The sequence below is a fragment of the Malaclemys terrapin genome, chromosome 8 (genome assembly GCF_027887155.1).
Source record: "Malaclemys terrapin pileata isolate rMalTer1 chromosome 8, rMalTer1.hap1, whole genome shotgun sequence".
NCBI lineage: Eukaryota > Metazoa > Chordata > Testudines > Emydidae > Malaclemys > Malaclemys terrapin.
Genome location: NC_071512.1, coordinates 77,659,637 through 77,685,939, shown reverse-complemented (window position 1 = coordinate 77,685,939; position 26,303 = coordinate 77,659,637). Strand labels below are relative to the sequence as shown.

The 26,303-nt window shown below is 40.3% G+C and overlaps 1 protein-coding gene across 4 annotated transcripts in view; it reads right to left on the bottom strand.

The window, feature by feature from the left end:
* Window positions 1-26,303, bottom strand: part of TGFBR3 (transforming growth factor beta receptor 3) — a 174,333-nt gene that overhangs the window by 86,991 nt on the left and 61,039 nt on the right. For all 4 annotated transcript variants that reach the window (XM_054036520.1, XM_054036519.1, XM_054036517.1 and 1 more), the window contains exon 3: window positions 3,983-4,167. In XM_054036520.1, the coding sequence (XP_053892495.1) occupies window positions 3,983-4,167 (185 nt within the window). The remainder of the gene's footprint in view (window positions 1-3,982; window positions 4,168-26,303) is intronic.

Genomic DNA, 26,303 nt, shown 5'->3' with positions numbered 1-26,303 from the left:
ACCCAGGATTCCATTCCAATCCTCATCATCCAAAACTCTACAGTACTAAAAACAAATTACTTTGATGGAGAATGACGAATAATCTGTCATCATGAAGTTCTACAAGAATAACTGTGAAAAATGTTGGTTCAAGATACGTTGCCAAGGTCTTATGGTAGGAATAGTTTATCAGATGGTCTAGATCTGGACAAACTGAAACAGACGAATTAGTGTCTCTTCTGTTCCCAATTTTACTACTTCAAAAGAGTCAAAGCTGGATCTTTTTGGAGTATCTCTTATAAATTTGGGCTATGATAATTTCCCAATCCATGAAGCAGCCATTACACAATGGGAGAATTTATCATAGCCCAAATTTACTAGAGATACTTCAAAAAGATCCAGCTTTGAATTTTTAGAAGTAGTAAAGCTGGGAACAAAAGAAACACTATTTTAGCGAGGTCTGGACAAACCTGCCACTTTACTGCAGGTACTGCATCTTCAGATTATTGAGGAAGAGGATGTACGTGAAAACAATGGTGAATGTATTTCCAGGAATTCTGATTTAAATTCTAAGTATTCACATGAGATTAATTTTGTATTTCTTTCCCCTTAGCTATTTTGATCATTAGCTGTGTGACTGAAGAAACTCAGGGCAGTTTAAACCAACATTTAGTAGTAAGAGAATCTGCCGCTAAGATTGTGTTACACCTCTATGTAAACAGCGTTCTTCTTCTTTGAAGAATTTTATTTATAATTTTATCTCTATGTATATTTCTCTGGTGCTAATCTCTGCACAGTGCCTTTACAAACATCAATTAAGTCTCCCAACAGCTCACAATAAGCAAAGATTATCCTCTTTTTTACAGATGGAGAAGCTGAGGCTGAGAGGGTGCCAAAAGCTAAAGAGAAAGTTAGTGCTAGAGGTAAAATTAGAGCGCATTAGAACCTGGTTCCCATATTAGTTCTCAGACCAATCCACTCACTCTCTGGTGACTATTTGATCAAATAAACCAAAAAAGGCTCACATTTTCCATGCCAAAGCCAACATTCAGACTCACGTCTATTACGCATCCTGTATTAACTTCCTATGGTAAAGAATGGCAAAACTGAAATGTTAGGGCACAGAACACAAAATACTAATGGCTGAAAAAGACTGAAGTTCAGTATCAGAATGGTCATTTGAAGAAAATGCCTCAATATTTTCAGAAAATGAGATGCCACCCAAATAGTTATAAAATTAATGAAGTGAAATGGAAATACAGGAAAGCAAATAAACCCCTTGAAAACAGCAGCCATGATGCAGCATGTCATCACATGACCTTTTCATTTAGCAGGTTTTAACCTTAACCTGAGTGATTATCAATTTAGTATTGTGTTGGCTCCTGCAAACACTGCAAGTTTCTAAGCCAGCTTTTGTTTTCAGTGTAACGTGCATAAATAATTCCCATTAACCTTACTGGGAACTTTGTGCATGTGGCCGGGGAAGTAAAGATGCCCCAAGTGTTTAAGTTCAAGAGAGCTTGTTTCCTGCATGTTCTAAAGAAGTGTCAACGTAAATTACTTGTGTGTACTTGTGTGTGTATGTGTGTGTGCATGCCTTGTACATTTATGAGTATCATGATAACTAAACAAACATGTTTAATGCATCAGTCCTACAGAAGATTTGCTGCAGGGAGGGTTTACGCTCCTCTCAGTAAGTAAGGAATGTCTAACTTAGCAGCACCAGTAATAGGACAAGTTAAAAAAACAAAACAAAAGTAAAACAAAAGAAAACCCACACCACACTTAACTCCAAGACTTACATAATTTAAAGCATTTTAAGTCCTATATTCCTTGCTATCAGAACCTTGATAGATCACAGAGTGCACGTGCAATCTGTTTTAAATATAGTTTAAATGTTGCATCTGAAAAGAAGGTATTCGCAAACAAAAAGACTATTTTTATTTCTATAGACATATTGTACTGTAAACAAATAAATCTCTGCCTTTGCTATCAGCATTTGCAGGCATCAGGAAACATCCTAAATGGTGAAGTGACCTGACCTAACCTAACATGAGGTGATGGATGCATTTTACTTTTTAAGTCAAAAGGGCACTTAGAGTTGATTTTTACAATGATGAAAAAGATAACATTTGCTCTGCTTTGTTTTTAGATTCTTATCCTAAAAGTAAAATCTGATCTTTCCGAGTTGTTTACACACTTCTGCTCTCTGCTGTCGCCAGAAAGGTTTTCTCTAGCTTCCTGTTCATTTTCAGAGGAGTCATCTCTAAAGGCTATGATTGTGGTAAGGTTGGGAGACAGTGGAAGGAGGTAAAGGGCTGCAGATGTAAAATATATTGTATGCCACCACAGCATCACTGTGTCACCTAATACACCAAAGAACACCGGAAAGATAGATATGGACAAACTGTTTTGCTAAAATAAGCATGTTAGATGTGACATAAGCAGCCTCTTTCTGCTAGACAGAAAGCATTTTGATCTAAAAGTTAAATATTTATCTGCTATAATTGAGTATGAGATGTTACATGCCAAGTCCTGCAGCCTTTATATTCACATGACTTCTACTGAAGAGGTGTGCCTATGCAACAACTGCAGAATCAGGATAACCAAAAAACAAGCTTTTAAATTACAATATGGGCTACATGCCCATATAGTAAAACGTACAGCACCTGTATCTTTTTAGACATTTATACTGCACTCAGAGTAGTTTGTAAATACTTTATGAATTCTAAAAATGCTACACCAAAGCAGCTCTACTTTTCTTGCCCATCCCTAGCAGGACTGGTATTATATCTGTACTTGTTGCAGGATGGTTAGTCTGAAGCAGATCTCACATGTCTGGCTGAGGGAAGCCAGTGACGATGTCTACTGAAAAGATAATGAATCACCTTTCCATCATAATCTGGAATTTTCAGACTGTGTAAACAACAGTTGAAATTTCAGTTGGAACATACAATATACATTCCACTGACACCACAGCCTGGGCTCAGCAGTCACACTCCCATTGAAGTCAATGGCAAGATTTCTACTCCCTTCAGAGGTGACAGTCTACGACCCTATATATTAGAAGTCAGTACACTTTATTTAACATTCTTTTAAGCACAGACTTAAGATCTTAGGCCTCTAAGCAATCAGCTTTCTCCCACTGGATCTGTTTCTTTTTCTAATGCTTCCAATTCAGCTAATTGTATATATACACACATGGTGCTTTCACAGGCAGCAGTAGTGGTTTGGGGTTTCTTTTGCTTTGTTTTTCGTCGTTGTTGTTGGGTTTTTTTGGGGTGTACTGTTGTAAATATAAGAGTTAGGGAGCTGAGCTGTCCTGACATGAAATGTTTTCTTTCCACTTCAGCAGTCTGTTTTGATGTGTTTTCAGAGTAAACAACAGTATTGCACAAGTTAACATCAAGAGTTTTCTGCTGCTGCTGCTTTCATAGCAGCTAGAACAAAAGTGCTCTCCAATTCATCCGAGTGAAGCCTACATAAATAAGTAATTGCACTGTGCTTAAGAACTACTATAGTCAGCAATACTTGCTATCTGAACTACATTCCGTAGCAGTTAAGAATAAATCTGTATTACAAGGGTAAAAGAATCTGAATTTAAGTATTGTTTACAGAGACCATGGCAAGGATCTGAAAGCATTTGTGATAATTTACAACACATTTTGGTAAATGATCTAGTGCTGAAGATGGGCAATTCAATACAGGCCTCCTCTAGATGAAAATCTGTTTCTTATTCCTCATTCTATTTTTTGTTAGTGAACTTCTTGCTTGTGAAAACTGTGGATGGACTGACAGCTTGGAACACCACAGGGATTTGTTCCTATACCAAGCAAAGCATGGACGGGCAGCAACAGTGCAAATACCCTACATTTCCCTGTAGTGCTTCTGTTTATGTTTAGAAATCTTTCTTCAGCACGTTAATGTTAAAAGAAAGCCTTTTACAGCTATTTTTGTACTTTTTGTACTTTCTTGTTTGGAAAGTGCACAATCTCCCCTTTACCTCTTTTTCATGATGGCCAAGACCTTCCTCTGGATTTCTGAGGTTGAGGATGTGCACCTCCTGCGGCAGGCCCATTGTGCCTCTGCTTGCACAACCAGATAAGACGGTAAAGCTCTCCAGCAAGGCATGAACTGGGTGGGAACTGTTGACAGCCGATAACACACATTCACTCCTAGGCACAGGACCTGTAGAGGAAATCACAGATACACACCATTCAGAGGCACGAGCCAGAGTAAATGACATCTTTTAAACGAGAATTGTCTTTTTGACTACAAAACCAGTTGGAACACAGACAGAGGCTTCAATTAGTTATCTGCAATATATAACAGAAAAACTTTTTTAGTTATAAATAATTTGTTTCAATTACTTTGCTTATTTACTTATTTTGTCATTCCTTTTTGGTGCTAGATCTTTAATTAATTTCTCTGACAATCCTCATTTGAATCATGTATTCCTCTCTTTCTCAAAATTGTAGGAAGTTCACCGTAGACCAAGAAAATAAGGAAGGAAATAAGGACTGAGAAAGAAAAGAATGAAAAATAAAAAATGGGGGGAGGGATTGGTTTGCCTGAGATGCAGATTATTTGTCTATGTGAAACATCTTTATGACAAAAACAGAAAACATAACTACGCAATCATATATATTCCTTTTGAAGCAGAGCGGCTATATAATGCAAACATAGTTCAGGTGCCTTGCCACATTACTGCAGACATTTATCACATGGCAAACTGAAATTTTGTTTGCCAAGTCTATTTTGAATCTGACAATGATGATCTAAACTGATAACTGCTATCTAGTCCAAAACATAATCAATGTCCTTTCAAATAATCACTGCCATGCTCTTATGTTGTATTTGAGACAGTGTGATATGATATAGCAGGATAGCACGACAGTGAGTGTGTATGGAGTAGTTTACATATAAACTATATCTGCAGGAAACTAAAGCAAGACAAATATTTATGAAAAGCAGCCCTACTTTTCCAAAATGGTTCAAACACACCATTATAACAACAGATACAGTATGTTTTTGATTCTGAAAGTCACTGAATTAGGCCCAGATGCATGCCAGGTCAACTCAAAGATTATAGATAGAAAAGACTGGGCACAGGCTTGAAGAATTGTGATATCTCAGCCTGCTATACATTTGCTAGAGGGAAAAAAAATGGTTTCCACTGAAGAAACTTTGAAATAAAAATAAAAAAATTTCCAACAGAAACGTTTTGCAGATTTTTGTATATGGTTCATAAGCAGTTACATATCGCTAAAGATCATTAGACCCAAACTGTATAATCAGCAAGTATATATATTTTTTTAATTCTTGTTTTAGCATTGACCCATACTTTGCTTCTTAAATAAAAATTACAGTCCACAACTGATCATTTGAGAGTTGAATAGTTTCTTTTAAAACAGACTTTTTCTAAAGAAAGCAAAGGTGTTGAGAACAATGAGATTTTTGCAATGCCTTAGATCATACAGGTCCTGTCCTGTGAAAGGGGCTGTTTTTATTCTAAAACCCACTGGTGCATACTACAAGTCCTGCCAGTTCCCAGAGGACAGGCATACTTTTTAAAGACATTGCTTGAGGCATGATTTACACCTGCCCAGACATGGAGTGCAAAGGATGAGCAAACAGCACACTCTCAACATGAGAAGCTTGGCAACAGCACTGAATGAACACTGAAAGGGTGGGAGACCTTGAATATTTTTTTAAGCAAGATTAAATGATACAGCCACATAAAATAAAAATACAGTCCTCAAGCAGTGATACTTTCTTAAAGTATAGAAAGCCTAATAAGAATGTTGTTTCTTTTATTGCTTTAAAAAAGTTGTTATTATCAGTAACAATAATACAAATTAGTATATTATTATTACTGTACAGGTATAATGATAGTGCCTTGGAGCCCCATTCATGGACCAGGACCAGATTGTACAAGGTGCTGTACAAACAGTGCAATGAGACAGTACCCATCCCAATCAGCCCAACCAGCAGTGTATCAATCTTGCAGCTAAGTGAGTTATTATATGAGCTGCACAATAAATATTCCCAAATGCCATGCCAGATACTTGGGTAAGGGAATGAAAGAAGGACTAAGGAATGGTCATTCACTTGAGCTCCTTTTTGCTGGCCAATTTACTGAATGGATTTGGGGTCTGTCACCCAGCCTCTCTTCCAACTGCAGAAGCAATGCAACAGTAGAACAATTCATTCATAAGAAGAGGCTCAAGAAAAATACAGGCCAAGTCAGCAACCTCTATCTAAAGCACCATCAGGTGCTCATCTGAGCCAGCATTGCCATCAAGGGCAGGACAGGCTAAGTGAAGGGTGCACACCAAAAGGTCCATGGAGGTGGGGTGGGGCGGGAAGAAGTGGCATTGACGAAGCAATGTTGACAAAAATGTGCACTTTTCTTAGTAACATTCTGGAGGAAGATCAACTATCTGCTTTCCAACAGGATATTTCTGAGCCTCCTAATTAATTTGTAAAAATATCTTCCCTCCATCATACATCCTGGTCTTTACTTCTGTAACAACAACGTGCATTTGTTTTGGGTGCTACACCAAGCTTTCTAGTGCTTTTGGATTCTCAGGAACAGCAATTCCTTCTGATCTTGAAACACTGGAAATCACATGAACAGAGAACTGTGCAATGACTGGCGTGAGTCTGCATGTCTACAACCAATGTCCCATGGAAATCATTAAGGTTTTCGTGTAGTTCCATATATTTTCACCAGGTCTGAATACAACCTGAAGCAATTCTTTCTAGTATTGAATATACATGGTGCCAATCCTCTTCTCATAAAAAAAAGTCCTGTTATCCCTGCAATCCTATCTATATAGGTTCTTATACTGCGTTCATCACCGTATCCAACATGTAGAATTTATAATGCTGGAAAACCAAACAGATTCAATACAAAAATAAAAAACTCTCTCTGTGATACTACTAATCATCTTATTTATCTTCCCCAGCACAGCCTGCTCACTACAAGCCCTATATAAAACCACTGCCTCATCCTGCCTCAGCTTTACTTTCCTGTTGTTTAGCCATGCACAAGCTCTAGATCCACTTCTGCCAGCCTTCTCACTACATGCCCACATCCTGGCCTTCCCTTTTCTACTTCACTGTCATCAACTATGCTAAGACGCCACCCACACTTGACATTATCACTGTTTAACAGAATACAGACTTACCCCTACTGAGACTATGTATTTTAAGTTGAGTTTGTACTCACCCATCTTGCTATTGTACTACATGTTCCATTTCTTAACAGTTTTCTTATTTAAAAAAATCCCAGCTTGTATTGCAACTAAAGATTATTTAGTTAAGGTTTGTAAAGCCCTCTGAAGATGAAAACCAGGTAAAGTAATCTCATTATAACGGATATATACTCCTATGTAGCACAATATATTTCAGGGTAACAACTGTTAAAGAATTGTATTAAATGTTTTTTCCGCTTTCAAAAAATAGCAATTTTTTAAAAAGACCCTTGATATAGATCCAATTCTGTTTGATACTAACATCTGGAACTTATTCAACATAATTTAAGCACTCTGTTTCCCATATCACCCAAGGTCCTAATGAGTAACGTGTGTTCTGTTGTAATAAAAATGGTAGAGATGGGGTCGGGGCAATATTATAACCCCAAACCAACTCATAACTATGATGGATTTGATTCAAATAATAATATAGGCTAATATAGTTTCTGTTATATTTCCATAGGGACTTCTGCAGCTCTGTTAGCTGAAAAGTGTGACCCACTCCCGCAAACTGTGTGAATCTGAATGGCAGGCTCCAAAGCATGTTAACATTCTTCCATAGGAATCCCAAAAGGCCCTGCAGGAGCCTGCAAACTGCAACAGAATCCAACACTTCTTAGAAGAAAGAACAGATTTAGTCTAATTGATTTTCATATGAGGGAATGTTCCATATCTGGGCATTTTGCATAAAGGCAAAAGTTTAAACACATCTGGAAACAGCAAAGTCCAGAAACACCAGGGATCTCTGAGCTGTTAATTTTGAAGTAATGTAAATTACTATAGACCAGCTCTGTAGGCCTTTGGGAATCTAGCTAGACGTCACCACTTTTAATATCTAGACTCCATATACTTTTGCTGGTAAACCTATCCCAAAGGGGGCTAAATGTCCAAACAGGAACCAAATATGCCCAGGTGACAAACTTGTACAAAGGAGTGGCTTTGGTGTGTGTGGTAATTTAGTGAGAAACTACAGCCTTTGGATTGCTTTGCTTATGCCACATCAGAATTACATGCAACACATTTTAAAGAAATGTCACTAAACTGATAACCAAGTGAGAAAAAGCAAGTAGTAAAGTGTGGGAGCAAAGGGAAAACAGGGACATCTAGGTGAGGTAAGGGGATAAAAAAACCATCCAATATCCCCTAGAACCCAGAATTTCTCTTGGGAACCCAATATCTAAGATCACTCAACCTCAACAAGGAAAGAAAAGCATTAAAGAATTAGTAACAATAAGAAAGAAAAAAAAGAGAGAAAAAAAGAACCTTCACTCAAATAAAAAAATTATACTGAATTTAAGAGAACTATTCCCATATGGCACTTCTTAGAAGGAACCCAGTACTGTAATACAAATATGACTTACTATCAGGATAAATGAGATTTCTTTGACGATTTATGGGTTTTCTGCTGAAGGTAATGGCACAGTTTCCATTGCCTCATATGGTAATCTGTTGGCATGGACTGTGCTCTCAAGTGCCTGGATAGTAAAAACCCAAGAAACTGTCACAGTAAGAATTACACCACAAGTTATTGTTTTTAGAGTATCTGTTTGAGTGAAGGAACAGGAGTAACAGCAAGAGGAAGGTATCAGAGGGGTAGCCGTGTTAGTCTGGATCTGTAAAAAGCAACAGAGGGTCCTGTGGCACCTTTAAGACTAACAGAAGTATTGGGAGCATAAGCTTTCGTGGGTAAGAACCTCACTTCTTCAGATGCAAGTCTTCTGTTAGCAAGAGGAAGACAGCTAGGTAGTCTCTGGATTAGAGAAAGTCAAATAACAGTGTCAAGTTAGTGTATGCACTCAAGCATATTAGATTACAGGCCACATGAAATGGTAATTCTAGATATCTCTGTTACTGCATATTGCTAATTATATTAAGAAAGAAATCTTTATCTATGTTAGTGATAATAAGCAATACCTACAGTTATAGCCTTCTCATTTCAAGAGACAGGAAGGCGTGTTAAAATTGTATTTACAAGTGAGTAGGAGATATCCATTTACTGTTACATATTCTTCCATGACAAAGAATTGCACCATCAGCCATCTTTTTGAAAAGGAGCAAGCAAATGAGAGGGAAAATCTACAGTCACTGTAACACATGGCCATACAGTCTCTCATCCTTAACTTAGAACCCACCTGAACACCAGAGTTTTTAGATTTAAACCAGAACCTTTGAGGTTCCAGTACCATTTGGTTCAGGTCAAGAAGTAGAACAAGGATTACTTTCAAATACAATCTTAATTGTTTACATAGCTTCTACAGCTAAATGGATGTTTGTGCTATGTTATTATATTAAACTGACAATTTATTGAAAACAAATTACATTTCTTTTTGCAATAAATTAAAAATATTTCACACAACCCAACATTTTTGGAGGGAAGAGAGGGAAAAGGGAATGATTTTATGGTATCAAATAACAGTTGTTTCTTTTGTTCTAAATTGTGATGTTTTCTCCTTTTTGCCATTCTGATGTGCATGTCGAGCAAAAAATAAACTAACAAACCAGAGAGACTTTCTGGCCTAACTGCACTCCAATTGACATCAATGGCAATACTGTCATAGATGTCACTAGGTGCACAGTTAAACCAACAATGAATACTTTTGAAAAACCCGCCCTGAAAGTGTTAGGGGATTATTGTGAGGATGCTATCTCAAATATCACAATACTTTTCCACTGCCACTATCATGGACTAAATCCTGAACACAAATCTCACATGTAGGCCCAGTGAAGGAGTAGGAATAGGCCCAGAGTAAGCTTCAACAGGTGAAGGAGAAAACTTGATTTCTACAAGACTACTTATGGATGCAAATTAAGCAGGATTTTGTCCCAGGAGTTGCTCTACAACAGTGGTTCTCAACCAGGGGAGCGGAGATGGGGGCAGGGGACACAGAGGTCTTCTGGGGGTTGTGACATTATGCCCCATATTCTTCATAGTAATATTATGATGATATGAGTATGGCATAATTATGATGTATTTTGTGCAAGATAAGGCATTGGAAAGGTAATGATTTACTGAATATGATTATCTTATTTGTATGCATGTATCATTTTGGTATCTGAAGTTAGGAATGCCCACTAGTCAGAATACAATCAGTCTAGATGGCTTGTTGGGAATGGCCATTAGGGAGAACAATATGTCTTAGAAGATACTAATCTCCCACTGGGAAGCCTTCCTGAGAAGCCTTCCTAGGGACGCTGCAAATCTATCTTTTTAAGTTAATAAACTTGTTTTGTTTAAGACCAGTGCGTGGAAAACATTACTGAGGGGCAAAAGCTGTTGCATATCTCCCTCCACATTGAGGAAAGGGGCGAATTTCATGAGCTTATGCTGTTCAGATCTCTGTGCAGTGCAAGACAGTATAATTTTGGGTTTACCCCTCTACAGTGAGTTGTGCACTTGAGTACCGGGCAATTCCTTAGCTGAGCCTTCCCATGGAGAGCTGATTTCAGCATCTATGTGTTTCTGCAGCTGGGTGTGTATGTGTGTTGGTAAAGTGCAGTCTTAAGCCTGAGGGAGGGCTTGGCAGGCTGCACAGCAGTACAATGTAAAGGGAACCCAGGCTGATGGGTCAGGCAGTCTCAGTGGTACCCCAGTTCCAAGTGGCACCCTGAGGGGGGGTGTCACGGGGGTACGTCAACTTATCTAGAGATCTGCCTAGTTTTACAACAGGCTACATAAATAGCACTAGCAAAGTCTGTACAAACTAAAATTTCATACGACTTGTTTATACTGCTCTATATACACTATACACTGAAACGTAAGTACAATATTTATATTCCAGTTGATTTATTTTATAATTCTATAGTAAAAATGAGAAAGTAAAGCAATTTTTCAGTAATAGCATGCTGTGACACCTTTGCATATTTAGATCTGATTTTGTAAGCTTAAATGAGGTGAAACTTGGGTCTATGCAGGACTCCTGAAAGGCGTACAGTAGTCTGGAAAGGTTGAGAGCCACTGCTCTACAAAACTAAAGCTTTTCACTTTCGTTTGTTCTCTGATTTGAGTATTAGACATTCAATTCACCTCACACATTAAATTAGTGTCAGTGAATTTGGGCCAGATCCTATTTTAATTGAAGTCAAAACACACATGAAGCAGGACTGAGGTTGAGCAACATTTCTGGAAGCACATGTAGCATGTCTTTCAGAGAGGGAAGATGAGTAGGACACTAATAACTGCTGATGTAAAGCAAGGAGGTAAACTCTGAGACGCATGTACCACAGGCGATGTAAAGGAACTGCAGCCAACATTGGGCAGTATATGACCTGTAGTGTAAAACCCCACAAAGGGCAGGTGGGTAGAGATAAGCAACTATTAGGGACAGCTGTATTTGTTTAGTGTAAATACTGAAACCGTCTGAAGGAAGTAGATTCAGAAGTTTGACTGTTTCTCAAATGTTACTGGTTTTATACTTTGCATAGAATAGATTGGGAGGAAAAGAATGAGGGGGTAAAACAATGCAATGAGAAAATTATGTGCAAAGAAAACCAAATACAGAAAGAAAGAGCGTGAAAAAGGAGGAGAAAAAACGTTCTATTGAAATAATAAATGACATAGATATCATATGCAAGTCTACATATACTGCTCTTAGGGGACCTTAACTTTCTGGGGTTTCTTTTATTACCAACATTTAGCATAAGATTACCTTCAGCTAGAAAGGTGTGTTTTCGATCATGGTTCTTTTGAATTGAATCACCCCTGAGACAAGGGAGAAGTGTAAATTAAAGGGGAAAAGTTCACAGACTCAGACTAGTTTTGTCAACTCAAAACCCACTATGCAACACCACCTAATCTCTGCAAGAAAGTAAATTTGGCCTTTACATTACCTTCCCATTGGTGTATTTATGCAATAGCATATTAAGATACATGCCAATCTCTGATTTGTTTTCAGGTTGTTCAGCAATCCTGCATGCAACCAGAGTACCAATGAATGCACTCCTCATGCCAGTATTATCACCCTTACTAATTCCTATTCTATACTATGATCAATTCTATCCCAGAGTATTTGCATGCAACACCCAATCCACTCTGTTGCTTTAACGTTGCATTGCAAGTCAAATGTAAGTTTAACCAAGATACTATTTTCCTCCTTTATTTTCCTGTAGTGTTTTTAGAGGATTTTTACCATGTACAGCATAAGTATCTTACGTCTCACACCTGCCCATTTCAGAACCATCCTAGCCTCCTGCAGAAGTTGTGTGCTGTTCTCCTGTTGGATTGTAACTATGTACAGCACAATCCCACTTATCTGATTTTCTCCTTGTGCAGAGGGATTTTTGATGCCTCTTTTGAAATATTTATTCCCTCCTTTCCTGGCTACTGATAAAACCATATGGCCCACTGCCTCTGCTTCAGCAGAAGTGATCTAACCTTCTGTACTACCTCCATACTTCTGGCATTTTCCCTTAGGCAGGAAATGCAAATTGCCTTTGGAACTAGAAATTTTTCCTTCCACTTCTTTAAAATTTCTGCCTGTGTGTGTGTGCTTCTGTGTGTGCTTAATTTGAAAAAGATAACTATCAGCTAAAACTCAGATTTTGTTGCAAGGTACAGTTACTAATGAAGGAGTAAATTACAAATAAAGCAGTAATTTTATGAATGAATAAGATGACCAAATCAAATTAGTTCTTGATTATACATTAAAGTCCAGTTCAATATCTGCTGAAGCAGAGGAAAGTTAGCCAATGTAAACAATATACTGTAAACCAAGTTTAGCAAGAGACTACAGTTGTTTAGGTATATAGTAATTTGATTAAACAAAAAACAGGGAATGAATGAGAAACCTGTTCAGCTCAACATCTGCCGAGCACAACTTCATGACAGTATTACAAATACAGCATTACCCTAGAAAACAAACATCTGTATCTGGAAAAAAGTCCTTCCAAACAGATGTACTGTGTGTTTTATTAAAGTGCCGTACTAAATTTTATGCAATCTTTTTCTGTACTTATTTTATGACCAAAAACTGTCAAGTTTCACATTTCTGCTTTTCTGGATTTTGCAGAAACATGCTGTTTACAGGGAACTTTTCCCCTAGTACTTTTCCATCTCCAAATAATACTCTCCCTCTCTTCCTCCCAAGTGAGCTTTCAGGAAACACTCAGGAATTCATCTTTTCTCCGAATAATCAGTATAGTCCAAATGGATTGTTTTTCATTTAAATAATCCTAACATACAGAGCTTTTGTTTTGAATACCAGTGAACTAAAGACACAATAGTTTGTGTTACAGACTTCATCACTAAAAATATTCATACTACACTGATCCACAACACAAAAGCTAAGTTTCCAATGACCAAATTTTATTGTAGCTTATTCTACTGGGCATACCCAAGCTCCCCCCTACAGTACTAAGTGCATCTAATATTCTCTTTCTGACAAAAACTGTTATTTAATGTTGCTGTGTCCTATTAACCATGGTCCACACTAGATGTGGATGTATTTCAGTGATGGCTGACTTCCAGCATGTATAAAGACTGTAAAACACTATGGAATTCTGTCACATGGAAGTCTATGTAAAAATAGGATACGGCTGTTATCTGAACAGGGATTAATGGGGGAATTGGGGTGTATGGGGTGGCCAGGGAGGGGTAGTACCTCTGATGGGGGGACCTCCGGGGGTAGTCCGTCCACTTTGGTCCCCACCTGTCACTCAGCTCTCACCTGGTGGCTCCAAGTAGCTGCAGCATGCGCAGCAGCCACACCCTGGGCAACGGCTTCGACAGGCCGGCCAAACCAGGTGAGTGTAACTGATGGGCTCCAAACCCTCAGTGAATTAGGGATATGCCTACCCCACGTGACGTCAGCTCCAGCGGAGTGGGCGAAAGAGATCACTAAGATCCAACGGCCAAGAAGGCGGTTTTGCAACACTTTGTGGAAAGCGAAGGGCTTGATGAGGCACGAAAGACATCAAGGCCATCCACTGCAACCAAAGAAATTACCAGTCGTGACGATTTTTCGTACCATTAGTATCTGGCTTCTAAGATCGAGAGAGTGGGATTGCTCCCGTGCAACGGCTCTACCACTTAACAAGCTTTCACGCACAGGTTCTGTGCAAATCATCAAACATTATCATCATACCACTCAAGTCCTGCGGCGATGGGGGAGGGACAAACCGACAGGTGGAGGTTACCACTGGGAGTCTTAGTCCCAATCTTGCACGCAGGTGGTCTGTGGATAGGTGGTCGTCCAGCTCTGTACTTGGGGCAGCAGAGTTGCCCGGCAGCATCCCAGGAGTCTGAGCAGCCCTCTTCAGGACAGCACTGCTCACCCTAGTAAGGGAGGGGCCTAGAAAAGGTGGCCTAAAAATTGCCTAACCTACAACAACTGGCCAGCAAGCCGCGGCTGGCAGTTTAACCCAATCTGTGGCCGAAACCAAAAGAAAAATTTGAGAAAACTTATCATTGGTGTATGGAATGTTCGTACCCTCATGGATTGAGAAGCTGTTGCAAGACCTGAGAGAAGAACGGCCCTCATTGCTCGAGAACTAGTCCGTTATAACATCGATATAGCGGCATTAAGTGAAACAAGATTGCCTGGGGAAGGTTTCTTGAGTGAACCAGGAGGTGGTTACACCTTCTTCTGGAAGGGTAAGACTGAGACAGAGGATAGAATACATGGAGTTGGTATGGCAATAAAAACCTTATTGATGCATCAACTCCCAGATCTTCCAGTGGGTATCAATGAAAGATTGCTGAAGCTACGCTTCCCCCTAAATGCCAAACATCATGTCACCATCATCAGTGCATATGCACCCACTTTAACATGCTCTGACAACTCAAAGGAACAATTCTATGACGATCTCGACAGACTGATCAAGGCCACACTGTAACAGACAAACTACTCCTACTTGGAGATTTCAATGCCCGAGTCGGGGCTGACAGCGAGAACTGGAAAGGAGTAATCGGGCCACATGGTGTAGGCAAAATGAACAGCAATGGACTACTCCGTTTGAGTCTTTGTTCTGAAGATGACCTGACCATTACTAACACACTGTTCTGACAAGCGGACAAATACAAAACGACGTGGATGCACCCTAGGTCCAAACAGTGGCATCTGATAGATTATGCCATTGTTAGAAGGCGAGACATCTGAGATGTACCGATTACTAGAATAACGCGAGGCGCAGAGTGCTGGACAGATCACAGATTATTCAGGACGTCTCTTCAACTCTACATCGCTCCTTCTCGGCACAAACGCCCTAAGCATGTGCGACCTGCTTTCAATATAGCCAAACTGAAGGATGCTCAATGTTTCAACAAATTCCAGAAGAGCCTTGATGACAAACTGACATCTCATGGACAACTGATTGGTACTGTAACCGAAAAGTAGGATCAGTTCAAGCAGATAGTGACTGACACAGCAATAACATCTCTTGGACCAAAGAAAAGAACACATCAGGATTGGTTTGATGAGAACCAAGAAGAAATATGCTCAGCACTGGAAGTAAAGAGAAAAGCCTTTATCGAATGGCAGAATGACCCCTCCTCAGTCTCTAAGCGGGACCATTTCAAGTACCTTCAGATCAAAACACAGAAAGACCTCCATCAGATACAAGGTAACTGGTGGGAAAGCAAAGCCAAAGAAATTGAGCACTATGCTGAGACCCACAACTTAAAGATGTTCTTCAGTGCTATTAAGACTGTCTATGGACCTTCTAAACCAAGGACCACCCCATTGCTCTTATTAGACAACACAATGCTGATTAAAGATAAAGAAGGCATCAACGAAAGATGGTGAGAACACTTTAGCAACCTTCTCAACAGACCATCAACTGTGAATAATATTGTCCTCAATGAAATTCCACAACAACCTGCTCTGACAGATCTTGACTTTCCGCCCACTATAGATGAGATTAAGAAAGCTGTTAGCCAGATGAGTTCAGGGAAAGCTCCTGGAAAAGATGGGATACCAGCAGAGATATACATGATCATCAACATCTGGGAGGATGACCAGCGTGATCATCAACATCTGGGAGGATGAAAACATACCACAGGACCTCTGTGATGCTACTATCGTCTCTCTTTTCAAGAGAACAAAAGGCAGCAAAGCAGAATGTGGAAACTAGAGGCATATCTCTCCTCTTCGTTGGAGGGAAGATCATCGCCCGCATCATCTTGAACCACCTACTAGCCAGTATTTCCAAGGCAAATCTACCTGAAAGTCAATGTGGTTTTCAACCTGGCCGGAGCACAGTTGACATGGTGTTTGCTGTCAGACAAATACAAGAGAAGTGCATTGAACAGAACATGCACCTGTATGCTGTCTTCATAGATCTGACAAAGATGTTTGATACAGTCAACAGGGAAGCTCTTTGGACCATTCTAACACGACCTGGCTGCCCAAGAAAATTTGCCCAGATTATACGCCTTTTTCATGACAGCATGACAGGCGAAGTATTGTCTGATGGAGCCACATCAGCCCCCTTTAACATCACCAACGGCGTGAAACAAGGATGTGTTCTCGCTCCTGTCCTATTTAACCTGTTCTTTGCATGTGTCTTTAACCATGCAATGAAAGATATGGACCGAGGTATATACTTGAAATACCAGCACGATGGTTCACTTTTTGACCTCCTTCGCCTGAATGCAAAGATTAAGACAGTGCAGAAACTCCTTCTTGAGGCACTCTTTGCTGACGACTGTGCCCTCATGGCTCACACTGAAAATGATCTTCAGCACATTGTCAACAAGTTTGCTGAGGCCTTGCAACTTTTCAGACTATCAGCCTCGGAAAGACAGAAGTTCTCCATCAATCTGCACCTGGATCAAATGCTTCTGTCCCGAGTAACTCCATTGATGGCACTCAGCTGAAAGTAGTGGAGAACTTTAAATACCTGGGTAGTGTCATATCCAGTGATGGTTCACTGGATAATGAGATCAACGCACGAATATCCAAAGCAAACCAGGCACTTGGCTGTCTGCGTGTCAAAGTTTTAAATCACCACAACATCCAGATGTCAACAAAACTGCTTGTGTACAGAGCTGTTGTTCTTTCACCTCTTTTGTACGGGTGTGAAACATGGACATTATATAGGCGTCACATCAAGCAGCTCGAAGCATTTCACATGCGCTGCCTCCGCAACATCATGAAGATCCGCTGGCAAGACAAAGCCCAATCTCGAGGTCCTCGAGAGAGCCCAGATGACAAGCATTGAAATGATGATCATGAAGTCACAGCTACGTTGGACCCGTCATGTTAGCCGCATGGATGCCAACAGAATCCCCCGTCAGCTTCTGTATGGTGAGCTCTCCCAGGGCATCCGGCATATAGGTCGTCCACGGAAACGTTACACGGACACCATCAAAGCCAATCTGCAGTACAGCAGTATCAAACCTAGGGACCTTGAGGATGCCACCAGCAACAGAACACAGTGGCATGCAACAGTCAGAAATACCTGCATCGCCTTTGAGGAAGACCACTGCCGGCATCTACAAGAGGCACACAAACGACGTCACAGAGCATCAGCAGCACGCAATCCATTGACCGCGAACTTCCCATGCACCATCTGCAGCAAAATGTGCACCTCTAGAATTGGCTTGTACAGTCATCAGAAAGCACATCATGAAACCAACAATAGATGATCTGCACAGATTTGTCATCGTCAGATCGATGGACTACCAAGAATGGGGGAAACAAAATGTAATATTCTCTCTTGACATTTTTGTTAGTATTCAATCAAGATGCGTTTAAATCCATCGCTGAAAGAAGAAATGAACAAATCTAGAGCTACTGCATTATTTCATTATTCATTATTTCATTTCATTATTTCAAGCTGTGGCTAACTTTAAAAATGCTTTTTGTTGTGAAATGTTCCTTTCCCCAGAGATAGCTCATAATTGTCTTGGATTTTAACCTTCTTTACTGTAGAAAGGATAGGAAGTTGCATGGAAACAATGAATGGAAGTGCATTTTTTTATCAAACAAGGGCAGGAAGCATTCAGCTGGCTTTACATTAGAATTCCATATTGGGGCCAAAGAAAAAAATAAACCATGTTTTTTTTTGTTTTTTTTTAAAAAGCCTATTTAGATTCAAAACCATTGTATTTTTAATAGATTGCTATTGAAACTTCACAAACCAACCTAACCACATTACTGCTGTTATTGTGTTGCTGAAAATGAGTCATCATAAACTTTTCGTAAATTAAAGACAATAAGTAATGAAATTCCAGGCCAATTTAAAGCCAATTTGATGAGGTGAAGAAGACAGACCTATATTTATTTTTATATCCAAATAGACAGGAATTCATAAGGCAGTAAACCACACACACACGAGACTTCAACATCTACGTTAGAAGTTTCACAGAAACCAATGTCCGCTGACTTTTCCTTTCCTTTAAAGGAAAAGGTTATTTATTTAAACTGAGAATAAACAGCTCTCAATTCTTTCAATGCTCTGATCTCAAATCTGACCCTTCTAAGAGCAGCACATGCTATCTATCTATAGTACTTATACAGCTCCTATCACTGTAGTATCCGAGTGCTTCACAATCTTCAAGGTATATATCCTCCTAACAGCCCTATAGAATAGGGAAGTCCTTGGATTCCCATTATACAGATGGGGACTGAGGCAAAAAGACACTAATGGTAAAATTTTCAAAAGCACCCGCGTGCCTTAAGATATATCCCATTTCCAAAAAAAGTGCTATTGATTTTCAAGGTCACACAGGAAGTCTGCAGTAGTGCAACGAATCAAACTCCAAGTCTCCCAAACCCCAGGTGGGCACCCTAAACACTACACCATCCTTTCTGGGAATATTCCATGGAGAGGAACTGCCCTACTGGAGCAGGCTAGTGTTCTATCTAGTTTGGTATCCTGTCTCTGGCCATGTCAGTACATGTAGATAAACGTACCAAAACATGCAGCAACTTTGTGCCAACGATAATGGAGTTAGTTAGTATAATATCAAGATTATACATGCCACACTTATTAATTCCTTGGAGTCTTTTTAAAAGTCAAAATGATTGAAAAATGATGACAGGAGAGATTTTTCAAAGGCACAAATGGCATTTAAGACACCTAACTTCCCGTTGAAAGTCAAACACCTAACTGCCATTTGTGCATTTGAAATTTCCCCTAACATGTCCACAATTACAAGGTCATTTATTGGTCCCACTAAAAGGGCAGACACAGTGCAGTACAACAGTCTACAGCTGATGTTTTTATACATGTCTGATGTGGATGACCTCAAGGACGCCACCCAAGATTGTGGCTGGCTCCTCAAGTTAACCTCTTGTAGCACAGCATACCACACTCTCATTAGCAACGCTTCCCCTCTGGCAATATTTTACAGCTATTGCTCTTGAAGCAAGGCAGTTCTACTATAAAGACAGAATAACCAACACATAGCTATGAACCCATTACTGTGTTCGATTATAGCAGCAGTTCTCAAACTATGGGGTGGTCTCCCAGGGGAGTGCAGGAATGTGTCAAAGGAGGCACGAGCTCGGCGGGGGGGGGGGTTGTTTTTGTTTTTTTAAAAGAGCTCTGGGTGTCAGCCCTGGGTGGCTGGGACTCAGGCAGAAGAGCCATGCAGATGTGGGAGGCAGGGGGAGGGGACAGCCAGAGCCTTGCTGCCCCGGGCTGACAGCTGAAGCCCCGCTGCCCGGGCTCAGGTTCTCCTCTCCTACCCCTCCATCCTTCACTAGGAAGCAACCTGGGCTTGAGCTTTCCTTCCTCCCTCTCCCCAAATCCCTCACCTGGAGGAGGCAGCAGCCAACCCCAGGTGTGGGGGGGCTCCGCTAACAGCTCAGGCTGCCAGCCCCAGGGCGATAGCAGCAGCACAGAAGTCAGGTAATGGAGTGCTAAGTCTACTGTGAAAAGTGATCTTGACAAATATCACTTTTCACATTGCCTCCCTTATTTCTGAGCTGCTGCTGGTGTGGCGCTGCCTTCAGAGCTGGGCACCCAGCCAGCAGCCACTGCTCTCTGCTCTGCCTTCAGAGCTGGGCGGAGTACATGTACTTCTGTGGTTGGAGGGGCATAAACAACTACAGACACAAAGAAGGGGGGAGTGATACAAATAAATTTGAGAACCACTGGATTATCATATATACCAGTGATACTCAGATCTCAGTGGTTCAGGAGCCAAATTAGCAATTAACGTTACCCAAAGAGCCACAGTAGTGTGAATTCATTGTTTCATTTACTCTCTATATATAATTCTCACAGCAAAATGACTGATCATTTTTATTTTATTTATTTTTATTTTTTTGTATTTATTTTATTCATATTCATATTTATTTTTATCAACTACAATCGGTTAATAACATAGTAAAAGCATCCTGATTGGTTAACAATTAAATCACAGTGTTTTAATATCATGTGCTGCAAAGAGCCTCTTACAGCTCACAAGCCTCAATCTGAGTATCACTGATCTATACGAACCACTCAAACCGTCTCCCTGTGGTTTATGGCATCACCAGATCCTCACCCAAATTCAGAGGTGGAATTATAACTATACAGTTCAACGTTTGTCTGTTTTTAAGTTTTTTATATGGGACAAAACAGCTCGTCTTTCTCACACAGGTAGAGGCACTGAGCTCAATGGGATTATATGCATAACTAAGGCAATTGGGATTCAGCCCTATATTTATCTATTCCCTCTTTTCCCTCTATTCTTTCCCTTCCACACTGCTCCCAATCCTCCTCTTCATTTGTTTCTTCCCACCAACTCTTCCCCCTTCATCAAATGGCTGCTGTGTAGCCCAGTTCGGCTTCAGCTGGGATGGCACCACATTACGCATTGTCTCAAAACACACGTTCATGTCTTTGTATGAACTGGATTGTTTTTACTTCTGCATGCTGCATTAGTGGCAGCCACAGCAGGGCCGGCTCCAGGGTTTCTGCCGCCCCAAGCAGGAAAAAAAAAAAAAAAAAAAGCCGCAATCGCTATCTACTCTACCACCACCGCTTCAATTTTTGGTGGCAATTCAGCAGCTGGTCCTTTGCTCCAAGAGGGACTGAGGGACCCGCTGCCAAATTGCCACCAAAGAGCCGGACGTGCCGTCCCAAGCACCTGCTTGCTGGGTTGGTGCCTGGAGCCGGTCCTGAGCCACAGGGGGTATATCTATACTGCAGCTGGGAGTGAGCCTCCCAGGCTGGGGAGACAGACCCACGCTAGAGGGACTCAAACCAGCATGCTAAAAACAGCAGTGTGGATGTTGTGGCTCAGGCAGAGACTCAGGCTAGCCACCTGAGCTGAGATCCAGGAGGCTGGTAGCAGTGACCCCTGCCCAGATTGGGCTACCTTTGAAGTACCTGGGCCATGCCCCAGAAGATTCACATATCCAGGCACTCAAGGAGAGGGGAGGAGCAGGAGACACAGGGCTTTCCTTTTCCTTCTTCTTGGCCTTGTCTGCCACAATTCTCTTTGCATGGTTCACAGAAGCTCCAGCCACTGCAGAGCTTCAAGCAAGGACATTAAGTAGGAGACTTTAAATGCACTCTGCTCTCTGAGCCCAGCGGAGCCATGGAGCACAGCTAACAATTAGAAAGTGCCAATTTATTCTGCTAAAAATAATTGGGACGTTTTACTTTGAGCTGTATGTCAGGAAGGTCTGATGAAATTGTCTCCAGCTGTGGAGGCAGAATGAAACTGAGAGGCTCTGAAAGGAGGGTGCTTCTCCCCACTCCTGCATTAATAATCATGGACAGCTCTGATTCTGCCTCACCCCTCCCCAAAACGTAAGCAGGCTGAAGACCCACTTTAATGGATGTGGACCTTAGTACGATGAAAAAAAAATATGGTTCACACTCAGGTTTATAGGTCTGGTTAGCACCTTCAGTGTGTCTCAGTAAGTTGCAAGAATGTTATTCCAAAGACAGAATTTGGCCTACTGCTGGTAAAGGTCGCATTTGCTCTGTGCCACCAAATGCAGACACATAAGTCCCAGAAAAAAACAAGAAGCCAAGTGGGAGGAAACAGGCTTAGGGGGAAGAGGAGTCCATAACTTACAACGTGCCAGTCCTTTTCTAATTAAAGAAAACAAGATTACAAGTTCAAATGAAGGTTGAATTCCTATAACTGACCCTTTAAGGGTAAGTTCACTATCATTAAATGTCTCATTGCACAAACCTTGAAAACTGATCTTGTTTCCACAGCTTAAGCAAAACAAACCTCCCTCTTCATAATACTTTAAGCTTCAGCCTGGTCTTTTGTTCTGCCAAAGGTAACAAAAGTGATGGCAAATATTTATTTTCTTCTTTCTCCCCTCTTTCGCTCAGTCACTGTTACTTAGTAGCTCTGCAATGTGAAGGGACTGCAAAGCTAACCCAGCTGAGTAAGTGCAGCAATGACATTCGCTATGCAAGCTTAAAGTTTTTCTTGTTTGTTTGGGGTATTTTTTGTTTCCTAGTTATTTTTTTTAAAATTTAAGGAAGGAAGGTGTAGGGCTGAAGTCTGTGCCCAGAACTGTGAGGGTACACAGTGGAGGAAAAGGGAAGAGTACATGAAGTCCTCCCCAGATCAAGGACTATATACGGCATCCTTGCACTATTCTGAGCTCGAGAACTCTGAGTCTAGCACCCTCAGAAGGGATGCGGAGAGAATGCCTATATCCTCCTATTCACTGGTCAGTGTGGGCAAGCCATTTGTCTGGTTTGAAGCCAGGCAGTCCTATTTTTAAATGGTTTGTCCTCTGCTCATTACTGAGACAAAACCCCAGATGAGGTTCTGTCTGGTATCACGCCTGGGGGACACCATTGTGAAGAGCCCACTGCTCTGCCTGGCTGGTGCAACCGTACCTGCAAGGTCATGCTGGATGGGGGCAGGGCACTCTTCAAAATGGCATCCTCCATATGGCCTGACCTCGGATGCATGGTCATGCTAGTGGGGGCAGAGTCACTCAGGCAGTGGTGGGCCATGCCTTTCCCAGAATGTCTGGTATTCTGGGTGTGCACAAGTGGTCGCCCCAGGCCAATGGCAAAACAGCGACACACTGTGTTCCCCAAGATCCATGAGACATTACATCTGACACTCAGTGCTTCCTAAATCTATTGCTGGGTGGGTGTGGCTCCACATGATCCCCTGCTGTGAATAGCCATTTAAACCCAACAGAGCCCATGGTAGAAGCAACAAATTCAATAAAGTTTAGTATAGTACTCACTCAGTATCAAAAAAATTCCTTCTGTGTCATACTGAATTGCATTTAATTGGTCTCCATGACTAGTGAACAAAAAACTAAAATCCTCTTTGTGTTCTGGAAATTTGTTTTGAATCAAACAGTAGCTATTAAAACTTCCAGTGGAGAATGGAGAGCCCAAACACAGCCCTGTAGCAGTGAGCCTGGTGCTGCAGACACATCACACTTTTTATAATTTCAGAAAAATATAATGTGATAAAAGATTTAAATACAAGCTACATTTTTCTTCTCTCCCTGCCTCACTCCCACCCTGAAACCACCACAGAAAGTTGCTTTTCTTTTGAATACCCTGGGCCAAATTTTGCTCTCCACGTCACATGTATACATCCATAGGAGCAAAGTTACATTGGAGCATAGAGAAAGAAAATTAGAGTAGAATTAAATATATGGGCCAAATTCTACAGTAGGGTGAGCAGCTGGCTTAATTTAGGCTTATGGAAACATATTTATCTTCAGCTATTCCATATGTTCTGGTTATTCCTCAAAAATCTCTCATGATGAAGTTTTTGAGTGTATGTGTGTTGTTGCTGTTTTTAATTCCTCTATGCCCATAGCTTTCAATCTATTCAATAACATACACATTGTACTGTAAATCATTTGCAGGCTTGGGCGAATTGCAGCTAGCATTAAAACAATATGTTAATACAGAGCTCCATGAATCTATGTTTTTGCAAATAGAGTATCAGAGAACATCTCGTAAAACAGAGTAAGGAAGGGCATTTTCTAAAGTCCAGGTGCTGGAATCTTTAAAACATGATTTAAGATACTTATTATCATAAAGATTCAATTCCCTGCTTTATGACAAGGTCAGCTACAAAGGGACGTTATGACCTGGGTTTAAACACTCAAGGCTCAGACAAATAATTCCAAAACTAAAAAAGCGAGACCTATTTAAATCTTCAGTATATTTTTTGTTTACACTAGAAAAACGATTAAAGAATGGGTAACAAACTGTCTTCAAGTTACCATAGTGATATTCCTTCCCCATGCAGTTTACCATTGTGAGCTAGTCCCTGTGGACATCATTTTTAAAACTGCCTGAGCACAACAAATGTTGGCCCATGTACTCCAGCAGAGCCATGAATATTCTGAAGGTCAGAGACTAGCATGGATTATTTTCAATTAGAAAGCCAATTTTGTTGGAAGATATCCAGAAACAAAGTTTGGCCTTGGCTCAGTGTGTTCAAAAGCATACAAACCAGCAAGCATTAAAAAAATCCTCCATTTTGAACTGGTCTGACACCAAGCATACTATTTTAACAGTGAGAAAAAAGAGATTTGATTAGCATGTACATTCCATGGGTCTCTATCAACTGAGTTACTCTGCAGTTACAAAAATAATGAGGAGTCCTTGTGGCACCTTAGATACTAACAAATTTATTTGGGCATAAGCTTTTGTGGACTAAAACCCACTTCATCAGATGCATGGAGTGCTAACGAGGCTAATTCAATTAAGGTGGAAGTGGCCTATTCTCAACAGTTGACAAGAAGGGGCGTAGGTAATTACTCTGACATCAGACCCGCTGTGAAAACTGGAGATAGGACTAAATCTCCATTTTAAAAGAAATGCAAATTAAAACAAAAGGCACCTTTAATTAGGCAAAAGAGTGGTAGGTCACACAAAGGATCCCACAAAACAAAGTAAACGTTGTTGACAACTGTTGAGAATAGGCCACTTCCACCTTCATTGAATTGGCCTCGTTAGCACTGACCCCCCACTTGGTAAGGCAACTCCCATCTTTTCATGTGCTGTAATATTTATACTGCTTTCTGTGTTTTTCACTCCATGCATCTGATGAAGTGGGTTTTAGCCCATGAAATTTGTTAGTCTTTAAGGTGCCACAAGGACTCCTTGTTATTTTTGCTGAGACAGACTAACACAGCTACCACTCTGAAATGTGCATTTACACTTATGTAAATGAGGGTAGAATTTGGCCCACTGAACTGGATATGACTTATTGGAGGAAGACCAATCTGAAGAGACCCATTAGAATAAATTACCCCTATATGTACTATTAATTCTGTATAAGGATTATAGAAAAACAGGAAACAAATGTAAAGAGACCTTCCTATACAGGTACAATTCTTTTTTTCCCCTCCTAATCCATGTTCAGCACAGTTGTAGCACAAAATACTAGCTCAACAGCTCCATTTGCATTCTTACTCTAATACTTTCAGCAGTCCACCTAACATACAGCATGCTTACAGAATCCCAAGTAAATGTATTCTCGTGATGTTCTCTGTTTAGTGCATCTGCTATTTATTCATTACCTTTACACATATATCATACATCTCTCGGGATGTTGTCAGGAATATGTTTTGTAGAGAAGATGAAGTGTTTGAGGCTGTAATTACATGTAAATACTCATCTGGGCCAATCTATTTTTTTTAAATGGATGTGGAACAAGGACCCTTAGTCCTAACCCTGGCTACATTCCTGCTCTCTAGATTAATATACAGAAGATGTACACATACAGTTATTGAAAACACCATATGGTGTTAACCAAGATAATTTCATGATCCTTTTATTCCCTTGCAGATGCTTTTTGTTCATTTTTGACAAATCTCATGTCATAATGGAGAGTACAATAATCAAACTAGCATTGCCTTGGCATGCTTAATAAATGTATTAAATTGTTATTCATATTTTAGGGCCGTCAATTAATTGCAGTTAACACAAGCGATTAATGCAAAACAAATTAACTAGATTAAAAAAATAGTCGGGATTAACCAGAGTTTTAATTGCACTATTAAACAATAATAGAATACCAATTGAAATGTATTAAATATTTTGAATGTTCTTCTACATTTTCAAAAATATTGATTTCAATTACAACACAGAATACAGTGTACACTGCTCACTTTTATAATTTATTACAAATATTTGCACTTTAAAAAGAACAAAAGAAATAGTATTTTTCAA